The 12,747-nt window shown below is 39.9% G+C and overlaps 1 protein-coding gene across 3 annotated transcripts in view; it reads right to left on the reverse strand.

The window, feature by feature from the left end:
- Nucleotides 1-1,945: 1,945 nt before the first annotated feature.
- LOC101847331 (probable protein phosphatase 2C T23F11.1) overlaps nucleotides 1,946-12,747 on the reverse strand; it is a 75,103-nt gene continuing 64,301 nt past the window's right edge. For all 3 annotated transcript variants that reach the window (XM_005096163.1, XM_005096166.3, XM_005096165.3), the window contains 7 exons: nucleotides 11,199-11,264; nucleotides 10,563-10,628; nucleotides 8,136-8,209; nucleotides 5,322-5,463; nucleotides 4,178-4,261; nucleotides 2,829-2,974; nucleotides 1,946-2,182 (listed from right to left, as the gene is read on the reverse strand). In XM_005096163.1, the coding sequence (XP_005096220.1) occupies nucleotides 1,982-2,182; nucleotides 2,829-2,974; nucleotides 4,178-4,261; nucleotides 5,322-5,463; nucleotides 8,136-8,209; nucleotides 10,563-10,628; nucleotides 11,199-11,264 (779 nt within the window). In that variant the 3' untranslated portion in view covers nucleotides 1,946-1,981. The remainder of the gene's footprint in view (nucleotides 2,183-2,828; nucleotides 2,975-4,177; nucleotides 4,262-5,321; nucleotides 5,464-8,135; nucleotides 8,210-10,562; nucleotides 10,629-11,198; nucleotides 11,265-12,747) is intronic.

Below are 12,747 nucleotides of genomic sequence, written 5' to 3' on the forward strand. Positions count from 1 at the left end.
GAAGTAGCTTGCACAGTGACAAGCCTCAACAGAATGTGGGCCTTTTCCAGCTGCACAGCAGTGGCACACACTTGCATCCAAACATCACATGCCCATGTGTGCACTGCGACAGTACACAAGGCATATATAGTAATGTTACCTTCCTCCTGCATGAAATATTGAGTCTTAGAACATAGCATGTTGCCACAATAATGGCCGCATATCTCACCAGGAATAGATAAGGATAATCAAAAACATGGATAAGAGATAGAGAGAACAGACACACGTGACCACCGACCAATCATTTCTTCTTTCTGTAAAGAAAAAGAGGCTGCACTTGAACAAGAATAGAAATTTTTATTTCAAAACACTGGGGATCACCTGGATAATAGCTACACTAGTGGAGTTGCTCTTAGAAGCCTTATTGATCTCAGTCATTTGATGACAAACAAGAACTGTGAGATTGTGACACACTCATCGATCACTAAAAAGACCCCCAAAGTGGTCTTTAATTGAGTAAAGAAATCACATAGACAGAACAACGTTCACTGAATGCTGGGGAAAAGCAAGACAGACAGAAACAAAAGAGGTGTGTTGAAAGAGGACCTAACAGTAGCCCCCTCCAACCTCCCACACTCAGCTCAGCACACACTAGAAGTATATTTCAGTCACAAGCCCTCCCCTCTGCATGTATGCACAGAGACAAAATCTCGCAAGTGACCTGACAAGTACAAGAGCTAGAAGCTAGTAGAAGGAGAAAATTATTCTCAAACAACCAGCTGCATGTAGTGACAGTGAAAGCAAGGGGCATTGACTAAAAGAGGAATTGTATCCACATGACCAGTTTTTGACTGATGGTTTTAGTCGAGTTTTTGTCAGAGTCTTACAGCACTTGCAACACAAATAGGTCATATAAAAGTGCCGAAGATTATAGAGGTGTTACTAGAGAGTAATACACAAACAAAAGAAGGAGGAGAGATAAGGACCATAGAGATATTTGATAGGAAAGAAAGAGCAAACTATACAACCACCCACCAACCACCCACTCTGACTGATTGAATGTACACATTATCAACACAGCATCAAGACAGAGGAGACACAGGAAAATGTTTCACAAACAAGAAACATACTCTCATGCATACAAGGTAAACAGTTCGCTCATCTATTCATCATTCCAAACACTGGAAACCAGATGCCTTTAAAGAGACATTTCAGAAAGCATTTGGCACCTCTAGTGCCATATTTACTACCAGTATGTGTAACACACAGATCATTAAATTGGAACAACCCCTTTCAAATTACAACTTTTTGTCCACAAACACACATCGAACATCCATGACACACCGGAAATTAGTCAGAGGAAACCATCAAATCCGCGCTGGGCCACACGATGACCGAGATACATTAGGGAAAAAATACCAACATAGACACATTCGACAAGACCTCAAGAGTACAAATCTAAAAACAAACATATTTACAGAAAAAATCCATCACTTAGATCACCACACAGCCGAATATACAAGACATACTGTAACTCCTCCCCACCCTCCCTTTCCCCCACCCCCCTTCCCCCCACAAACCTTCATGTGCACACAGACATAAATTCAAAACTTCACAAGAGTGCTTATGTACTACCCCTACTTTGAACATCAGGAGTAGACGAGACGTATTCAAACAAACTCTCACACCCCACACAGCAACAGCTTCCGGACCTCAGAACCATCACGACTTGCCCACAACACACAGAGCAACAGTATATATTTTAATCAGCTACTCCGAATCACAGCTTTCGATGAACAAATTTCTGGCAGAGCACACTGGAAATCTGGCAAACAACCAGCTCAGGCAGAGAGAAAAAAAACAACCCAACAAAACATTCAACAAAATGTCTACCTATAACACCCCACAACATAAGCAGTGCATGTAGTATAGACAATCCTCCCCGCCTCCCACTCCTTCTCCCCCCCTCACCCCTCCTTTCCCCCCAGCACGACAGCAGCAGCTACTTGAACTCAAAGCCAGCGTGGAAGTCCCTCAAGTGCGGGGCGGGGCCGGCGCGGCTGGGTCGGGAGCATTTGCGCACCAGGTCCTCGTAGCTGCCCCCGTGGAGGAAACAGACCAGCACCACCGTCATGTTGTCGCAGCCCAGGCCCCCGGCCTGACAGTCTGGAGCCAGGCATCGAGTCATCAGCTCTTCACAGATCTGCAAATGCAAGAAGTTTTTAGCTTTAGTAAAAGTTTTACGGCACTTGCAACACAATACGGTCATATAAGTGCCGAAGATTTGAGGTGTAACTAGAGAGTAACAAACACAAAATAGAAGGAGGGAAGATAAAGAAGATAGATCTTTTTTTCGGAAAGAAGGAGCAAACCACACTAGAGCACCAACCAACCACCCACAAATGCAAGAAGAAGTAAAAAAAACAACCCCATAGATTGATAAAAGGCCATTGATTTGAACATTGTGTAAAAAATTTGCTTTCCCCCCTTATTGAAATTTTTCAAATTAAAATCCCACCCCCCCACCCCGACACAATTTAGATCATTTAGGGGGTGGGCTTTCAACCTTGTCTGTCAGGGCCAACCTGGGCTGAGACTGAATATGTGAGTGAGTGAGTGAGTGAGTGAGTGAGTGTGTGTGTGTGTGTGTGTGTGTGTGTGTGTGTGTGTGTGTGTGTGTGTGTGTGTGTGTGTGTGGAGAAAGGGGAGGGGGAAGTGGTGTAACTACAGTTTATGTCAACTGACTGAATGCTTCAATTCCAAAGTTATATCCCATATTAAAAGAACCCCCCCCCCCCCCCCCCAAGTCGCCTAATTTGAAACCTACAACCTGTCACTGGCTCACTCACTGTGTCAGGTTCCATGCGCTGAGCAATGCGGTTCCGAACAAAGTCGACAACTTCCTGGTTAGTGAGCACATCCCAAATGCCGTCGCAGGCCAACAGCAGGAACTCATGCTCCGGTGTGACGGGCTTCTCTATAACATCTGGGTTTGCTGAAAGGTGATTCAAATATATAACCAAGTTCAATAATTAAGCAAAACAACTGCTGCACTTTGGTGATGATAACATAATGTGATTATGAGTTCTTTAGAGAGCCATCTGATCAAAGTATACACTGATCTCAAAAGAGTTTGTATTGAAATATTAGGCTGAAGGTAATTGACATTACAGATTTGCATACAATGAAAAACAAATCAGAAGATGTATCCTTTCGAATTTAGCAGCTTTTAGTTTACAAAAGAACATCTAAAAATACTCTACATAACAGATAAGGACAAAACCATAAATTAGTAACATTTGCTTCGAGCTTATAGTTTCCAAGCTTTCATCAATTCAATGCAAAATATATCGCTTCTTAAAGTTGGCAATTATTAAACTAAAAAAACACTGGAAATTACTGTATGGTTCCTCTTCACAATATGAATCCCAAAACAAGACAAAATCATAACATCAGCTTAACTCACTCAAACCCGGGAGTGTTTCCCGAAATTGATCCCAGAAACCGGCCATTTTGGAACTTCTGTAAGGGCCCACAGTAACTTTGAAATTTGGTACAAAGCACAACCTAAGACGGTTTTTTAGACATACCAAAATTGGAAGTATGTAGCTTTAGTAGTTTTGCTTTGGGGTGTTGGACATATTTGGCATTTCTGGGGGCCTATAATTTTTTTTCGATTACGAGACATGCTCAGCTGATCAGCATGAACAAAGGTGCTAAAAACGCCTTTTTAAAACCGCAATTTCTGCGTGGGTAATGACAGTAGAAACAAAATTCCAGGACCCCTCATGTCAGAATTAACTGGAGAAATAATAAATTGACCTTATATAAAACTAGAGGTGTTTTCAGAAATGAAATAACTAGTATACCGAACAAAACTATAGAACCAAGTTATCTCGGCCGGGGGATTGAACGCAGCCCGCGGGCTGAATGAGATATCTCGGTCACGAGATTGAGTGAGTTAAACCAGAAACTGAGGTCTGACCAGGTTTGCACATTCATATATCAAAGTAAGATTAAGAACACTTTGTCTTCACACAGTTTTAACAAATGAGGTTAATCTCTAGATTTTCTTCTTTTCCTTCTCAAACTAGACAATACATCTGATATACACTGATGATACTGTTTAAAAGCAAAAGCATAGACACATGACCAGAAAAATGAGAGGAAAATAACAGAAAGATAAGTCCACTCAAACCTGTGACTATTTGCTCCTCTGGTCGCTTTTTGTCATTCTTTTTGAAAACAAAATCACCAAGCGCTCGAGACAAAGCAAGATTTCCTGAGAAAGAATCAACCAGTCAGTCAGGACATTGCAGCAAAAATATCATATCAAATCAAGACAAAATCATACCTGCTACTCAAACACATGGTCAAGTAAGTAAACTAACAAACGAGAGGCTTCACAACATCAAAAAACTAATTAAAGACTTTCTATTACACACGTTTATGGCATGTAGTGAGAACAAATAAACGAACACTCTGATTTTTAAAAAAAATTAAGACTAAAGATGATTCTTGATCAAAAGCAACTCATTCTATGAACTGAATATTTAACTAATCCTCTCTCAAAGGTGTAATCACACTTAATCAAAGGCAGAGTGGCAAAGGCAGAAACAATTTTATCTCAGTTCTGCTTTGATCCTTATGACAACTTTGAGCAAAAATATACAATTAATACACACATATTGGGATTTAAAGGCAAACAATTTTGTCATAAGCAGTTTTGAGATACAAGTCTCCCAGCGTCATAAGCAGTTTTGAGATACAAGTCTCCCAGCGTCATAAGCAGTTTTGAGATACAAGTCTCCCAGCGTCATAAGCAGTTTTGAGATACAAGTCTCCCAGCAAGGGTTTGAAAGATAGCAAAAAATGTGTGATCGCATCAAAACCGGAGAAACCAATGTCCTTCAATTCACATCATCACAATGCTACTCATCCGCCCCAAAGGCTTTTAATAGATTCTCTTTCACGACCACTCGTCTTTTCCAATCCTCTCATGCAAATGCAAACTGATCTTCATTCGCAAAAAAACTTCACAGAATAACCGCGGGACTTCATTCATAAGATTAGATAAAATAAAATAACACTTTATTGTCCCTACGGGAAATTAAACAAAGCTTTACAGGAACGGTAAAAGCACATGTCGATATAAATAAAATTTAGATTTTATCATGCTTTTACAAAAGAATATCAATATAAGGGGAAAGATAAAAGCTTTTAGTGATTTTGCAATAAGTCTGAGCAGAACATATTTGTTGTCTCAAAATCAAGCCTAGGTTGGCCATAGACATACATCAATGGGGTATCTTCTGAGTTCAAATGAGGGCACAACAACAAACCATTGACTCTGTTGAACTCCACCCAGCCACCAGCCGCAATGATCCTTCGCGTTTCATTCTCATTACTGGGCTTGTGGTCAAAAGACAGCTGCTCCACCTCACCGTGTACACTGGCTACAGCACGCGAGTCACCCACATTGCCCTGAAAGAAAAAGATGCTACAATGACGTGCTAGAAGAAAAAAAAAAATTCTTCCCTAAGAGCCTGAAAAAACCCAGTTCAAATTCACCCCTTTCTTGTTTTAGAAGTTTTAGTAAGAGTTTTATGGCACTTGCAACACAATAAGGTCATATAAGTGCCGAAGATTAGAGGTGTTACAAGAGAGTAATAAACACAAAAAAGAAGGAGGGGAGATAAGGGCGATAGATGTCTGATAGGAAATCCCTTTCTTGACATTGTTTCAAAGCAAAAAAACAACAAACAAACTTAGAAGATGTGTTTGCCTCAGAAAGTATTTTTTTAAATGTTCTGCATCCCTTCTAATCATTATGACCTAACAAATTCTCAAACAAGCTGGGTAAATAGCAGACTCATGACCATGGCTATTTTAGGTCAGGGTCTCCACACCCAGGTCAGGGGGTCACATAGTATGCACATTCATGCCAACAGTTATTTGTCTGTTTGAGAAAAGAGAGGTGTATATATGATAATCGTCGTGACAGAAACAAGAAAGGGATAGCAAAAATGAAACAGAAACAGCCAGTGGTGCTTTCGAATCATCCGCATGCCAACATCTTAATGAAGAACCAAATTTTAAAATGTCACGTCAATAGTGGATTCATCAGATACAAAGAGTCCCTTTTTTCTCTCGAACTAACAGTGTGTCCAAAAATTAAATTCTATAATACAAAAAGGAGGCAGTGGTTTACAGCTAAGAAGATATCTAAAACTCCTCTTATTCAACATTATCCATGCACACACGTAGACACATGGTCATACACACACTCACTTACCAAATCAAAACCTTAAACATAACAGACAGGAAGTCCAACAATAAATAGTAAAACTATTATGTCCTCAAATAAAAAAACACCTTCCCTTGATAGTGATGCAAATTTCAAGGGAAATACACTTTTCTATCCCACGTCCAATTTCTTTAAGAAAAAGAGGTTTTCAAGAGCAAGTCTCTGCTATATCTAAAAATATCGGTAAGGCACACATGATTATAGAGACATTAAAAAGCACATACATCTTGCTAACACAGAGAGAGAAATGTGAAGGATACTACTTCAGAAAGCAAACACAATGAGTACTCTATTATCATGAGAGCAGAATGGCACCAAAGCTCAAAACTTGTTGTTGTACAAGAGACCCAAAAAAAAAAAAACCATGAAAGAAAGAAAGATATTATGATTCTTTAAAAAATTAAGAAAAACTGAACAAACGATGGTAAAGTGTTCTAAAAAATAGCAGCCCACATCAAGATATATTATGGCAGCTTGTGCCCTTTCCTGATTATAAAAGAAAAGGCTTTTACACAAACCATACTCACACCCTGCCGTCTTAGAGCTAGGAGAAGCCAGGATCACAGTGTGAGTCGTTGCAGGCACAAAGACAAAGTCAAGGTCACATAGTCCAAAGAACAACAAACAGGACAAGCTCTATAACCTTGACCATCATCTTCCAGCACAAGCAAGAATTTCCCTTGAAGCAAGCTTAAAGGGCTAGTGACTATAAGTTTGAAGCAATGACAGGCAGCTCAAGAAACATCTTACGCACAATAAGACATAAAAAAGGTAGTATGGCACAACCATTCCCACAACAATAAAGAATACACCTTCCTACACATGAACTTATTTAAGATGAAAAAAAAAGTATATGCTCTCCTGGGACACAAAGAGAGATAGAGATTGAGAGAGAGAGAGAGAGAGAGAGAGAGAGAGAGAGAGAGAGAGAGAGAGAGAGAGAGAGAGAGAGAGAGGCAGAGGGAGAGAGAGATAGACAGAGAGAGAGAGGGGGGAGAGAGAGGGAAAGGGAGAGGGAGAGGGAAAGAGAAATAGACAGAGAGAGAGAGAGAGGGGGGGAGAGAGGGGGGAGAGGCAGAGGGAGAGAGAGTGAGCCAGAAAATACAATATTACGGCCGAGTTCACGATTGGTGTTACAATGAAAATGGTCCCGAAAATACAACTGACCAGCTGCTCCTCACAGCATCCCTCCTAAAAGGACAACAATGTATTCAGACCCCAGCTCTAATAAGAAGTGTACATGATTGTGTGTTTGCATATGAGCGCATTGCGTGTGTGAAATGTGTAAAATAGTGAGACAGTTTATATGAGTGTGTGCGCATGAAAAAACAGAGTGTGTAAGTGAGCACGTGTGTGTGTGTGTCTGTGCGTGTGAGCGTGCATGTGTGTGCGTGTGTGTGAGCGTGCATGTGAGCGTGCACGTGTGTGTGTGTGTGGGTTAGTGTGTATGTATGTGTTTAAGTGTGCCTGTCTGTGTATACATGCTCGATCATGGAAGTACAGTTGAACCTGCTCTAACCACCACCTGTATAAGGCAATTATAATCACCTGTACAAACAGCCATCCATTCCCCCCCCCCCACCTGTGTTTTTTTAAACATTAAAATGACACTGTGTAAGACGTCCACCTGTCTAAGACAACCACTTTTCTTCCCCGACAATGAGTGGCCGTCCCAGACAACTTTGGCTGTACATCAGAAGTATGGTACTACACAGTAAACGCATGAATAACACAAAAAAAAGGACTAGAAAAGGGATATACAATTAATTGCTGCCCACCAGCCAAACCAATTTCAACAGGTAGAGGCAAAAGAGTACGACTGAGAAATTATATAAATACCAATACTCACACAAAAGATCTTGCCATTTTTTACAAGGACCACCACAGCAGTTGTACCCGCCAACTCATCCTTCATAGCATCATCTGAATGAAAAGAAACATTTTTTTACAAACGAAGTTCATAACATTCACTTCCAAAGTCAATATTTTACACTTTATTTCAAACTGACATAATTCAGTTGACATCTCATAAGTACATATTACTAAAAGCAAAAGAATAATCTTTTGAAATCAGTTCCCAAAATTAAATAGCACATCTGTTTCGAATACCACAAGAGCTTCATTACACATCAGACAGCAGGTGCCCAACCGTCGCATCAACATCCACCACTCATCATTCACCCACCCATCTTGAAAGCTGTATTTACATCACTTTTCACAATGAAAGTCCTCACATACGTCAACATCAGACCCAACTTTTAACACAATAATCAGTGTCTTCACAATCAGAACCCTCTTGAAACAGTAACACAAGCACTGTTTGTTTGTTTTGGTAAGTGTTTTATGGCGCTCACAACTGCAGAAGGCCATATGAGCACGCGGGACACATTAAACATTTTCAGTTTGGTAGGAATTCATTTTGAATTTTGCCCGGGTGGCGGTCGAAGCCTACTCTTATCTATTTTGGATCATCAAGGGATCTTTAATGTGCGCAACTTGCACACAGGACAACTGAGAGACTTTTCACCTTTATCATAGAAGGCTAGGTGTTAGATCTTTCCTACGTAAGATCAGGGGTGTTTAGTTTAGCTTAGTAGAGGTTTTACGGCACTTGCAACAGCAGAAGGTATATGAGCGCCAGAAGATTAGAGGTGTTTCAAGAGAGTAACAAACATACAAAGGAAGAAGGGGAGATAAGTACGATAGAAGTTTGATAGGAAAGAAGAAGCAAACAACACCAGAGCACTCGCCTACCACCCACGATCAGGGGTGTGGCTGAAAGACAGCTGTAAGAAGAAGCCAAGGAGTAGCAGTAGAAAGGCTGCAGAAAGAGTCAGGAGCCCAGACGAGGGGGCAAAGTGGAGGCGAAAGCAGATGACAGAACATGGTTAGACAGTAGGAAAAGAGGTGAAAGGAGAAAACTTGAGAAGAAAATTTTGTGTCGCTGTCAGGTTTCAAAATCATGACTTATTGAATGAGAAGCAAACACCGTAACCTCCAGACCACAAAAGCCCCCCACAAGCACTGTGACGTACAATGTTTTTGTAAAGGGCATTACTGTATGCTTCCCGGAAGCTGAGAATGTTTCGGAGTGTTCTATGGTCTGCTGGGGTAATAATATAGTGTAAAGCGCATAGAGCCTGCTGTTGAGCGAGGATATGCGCTATACAAATGCTATCTATTATTATTATTATTATTTTATTTAGGGCACAGGTCGGCATCCTTTTCAGCCAACTAGGCCACATCGGTTGGCAACAAAAATCGCGGCGACAAAGAAAGGACTTTGAATCATTTGAAAATAGCAGTGCATACAATGATTAACATGGTGACAGCTAAACTTGTTTTTAATCTGCCTTGGCCGTTAGAAAGAGTTATAGTAGTAATTTCTATTAATTAAGAATTATACAGCAAATAAAAATTGTTTGCTCCCCTCCCAGCTAATTCTCTATTCCTCTCTCTGTAAGCGAATAATTGTAATCAATATTTTGAGAAACATAATTAGTGATATGGAGAAATGCGTACAGGAATGTCATTTCACCACTGATGCCCACATTGATATGCCGTCAAGGAGTGTATTTTAGCAATGAATGTAACAATGTGTAAGAGAGTTGCTGTAAAGTTCATTCGGCCAGACGGTATAATAAATAAGTAGACAGGTATTAATTAGGCCTGACATAAATCCTGATTAAGCCGGAGGTGGCCAATCCCGGACCCAAGGTATTTTTTTTCGGTCATTTTTTTTAGACACGACTGATGAAACAAACTCTGACAAAACAAAAGGGAGAGACAAATTTCATTTTTGCTATCCACTCGTATATAAGAGAAATGAACCAAAAAAAAAAAACAATACCAAAAACCATGCATAGCTGCCTACTACAAATCTAAAAATATTTTAAAATTCTCCTCTCGTTAGACTGTCTGGCTTCCTCAGAGCAAAGGCAGTCAAGCCTCGTGTGGGGGTAGCAACGTTTTAACATCCAGCATCACAGTTTTCCAGTCTTTCTGACATGTCTACCAACAAGCAGGCTGAGTGAATCAAACAAAGTTCCTCACAATAACTAGGGCACAAGAACGTCTTTTTTAAAGTTTTAGTTAGAGTTTTATGGCACTTGCAACACCACAATAAGGTCATAGAAGTGCCGAAGATTAGAGGAGTTACAAGAGAGCAACAAAGACAAAAAAGAAGGAGGAGACATAAAGACGACAGTCGTTTGATAGGAAAGAAGGAGCAAACCACACTAGAGCACCCGCCTACCACCCACCAAGAACGTCTTACCTTTCAGCATTTCCGCATCAAGGGAGAGAAAACCGTGCCTGATCGCATCAGATACATTGCCCTTTTCTGAAACATAAAAGGAAAAAAGACATTTTTCACAACGAAAAAGCGTGTGGTTATGCTGCTATAAGACCAATATTATTGGAGAATGTGCTCAAAACATCAGCTGCAGGGGGAACTTATGGAGAATTATTGATTGATTGATTGATTATAATATTCTATGCTTCCGCTGACGCAATTCAAATTATTTAGGAGAGCAGCTTCGACCCTACATGTCAGGGCCATCCCCGGCTGTGTGAGATACAACATTCCAGCAGACAGACACTGTAAAATAACTTTCCCTCACGGGAATTGAACTAACATCTTCAGTATGCAGCAGCTAAGAGCCTAACTATTACACCATAGACATGGGTCATGGAGCCTATTCCAACAAAAGCAGCCTCAAGTAATCAGGAAAGAGACAAAAAGAAAGAGAGAAAAAAAGGGAAAAAAGGAGCATAAAAAGTTTTTATTTTATGGATGTAAAGAAGTAGATTTAAATAACCTAATAGTCGTCACTTAAATAACCTAATAGTGGTGAAAGTGGTGTTCAATATTTTCAATTTACCCAAAAAAAACCCTCACACTTTCACTTACTGTATGCCGATTGGGACACAATCTTCTTGTGTAAATTACTGCCTGCATACTGTGCTACCTTCACACCTGAAAATGGAGAATTCAGTTGCATCCTAATTAAACCTTTTGCAAGTTTCAGTTCGTGAGTACATGGATGCTATGATGGAGAAGCAAACACTAAAAGTGACATGATTGTACTGAGGCAGTCTGATAGTATTAAAAATTAAACTAAGCACATATCATTCAATCATTGACCGTGACATAATAATATATTCTAAAAAGTGAAGAAACAAGAAACAAAAGTTCCCAATAAAGTGAAAGTTTTTAAGAAACTCCTTTCTCCACTAATGCTGAACATTACGACCACTTGCAGCAGTGTAGTGTGTGCAAATTATATACATTGGAGAGGGAGACAATGACTACAGGATTTATTGCACAAGACATCAGGTGATTCCATTTAATGGAAAAGTAAAAAGACATGATAACAATTTGTTGCAGCTTGCACTGCTGCATTCCAAAATTGAAAACAATTTCCATTTTGATGTTGGAGTAGAGATAACAGGTTTGTTAGAACAAATAAAATAATTGTACGTGAGACTTACTTTCTTTAATAAAGTATTTAAAAGTGTCAGAACATTCACTTTATTTCTGTGATCCCTGTGGTCATATAATGTACACAAAAACAAAATGTACAACAAATTTGACTACTCAAGAATAACAGTTAACTGTCAACAGATTACGATGGCTTCAAAGAAAATAAAAATTTCTGACACTCAAAGCCAATAACACAATCATGGCAAACCCCACCAACCATGTAAAGCCGATTTGAGGAAATTGCATTGAATAATACCACAAATAAAAATTGTTTGTTCCCCTCCCATCTAATTCTCTATTCCTCTCTCTATATAAGTGAGTAAGCGTAATCTATCTTTTTTAACTCTTATTTTCAGGAAGGAAATTTATACTTATCAATCTGCAACTTGGGAAACATTGACATAAGAATCTAACATACTGCGAGTCCACTGAAGGAGGGTATTTGCACGATAGAATTATTGGTTGGACAAAAAAGTTACTTGTAATAAATCTTTGATTCCGGATCGCCTCATAAGAGGCAGTTTTGGTTGTGCATTTTAGCGGATCACCACTTAACATTGTGCTTTGAGGGTACCAGTTTCATCAACCCCAAGGTCCTGTGCTACATTTACTATCTATTTTCCCCTATATTGTGATTCTCTGTTCGACTACGGATGGTTTGAATGCTCAGACAAGCAAATCCATCAATATTTGCTGACTTATAGTCATTTTAACGGTAACATCCTTCGCCATCTCAAATTTGGTGCATGAAATTGTTTTTTTTGGGGTTTTTTAGTAGAGGGTTTTACGGCACTCGCAACTGCATAAGGTCATATGAGCGCCAAGGGGTGGGTGTCAACAGAGAAGTCTTTACAAGGAATCAGGCTCACTCTGCTCACCTCTCTAGCTTCAACAGCACAAGGTCTGCTTCGACTATCAAGGCACCCCGGAAATAGCAGTTCACAAGAGAGTGACAAACATACAAAAGAAGTAGAGG

The sequence above is a fragment of the Aplysia californica genome, unplaced genomic scaffold, assembly GCF_000002075.1.
Source record: "Aplysia californica isolate F4 #8 unplaced genomic scaffold, AplCal3.0 scaffold00122, whole genome shotgun sequence".
Lineage (NCBI taxonomy): Eukaryota > Metazoa > Mollusca > Gastropoda > Aplysiida > Aplysiidae > Aplysia > Aplysia californica.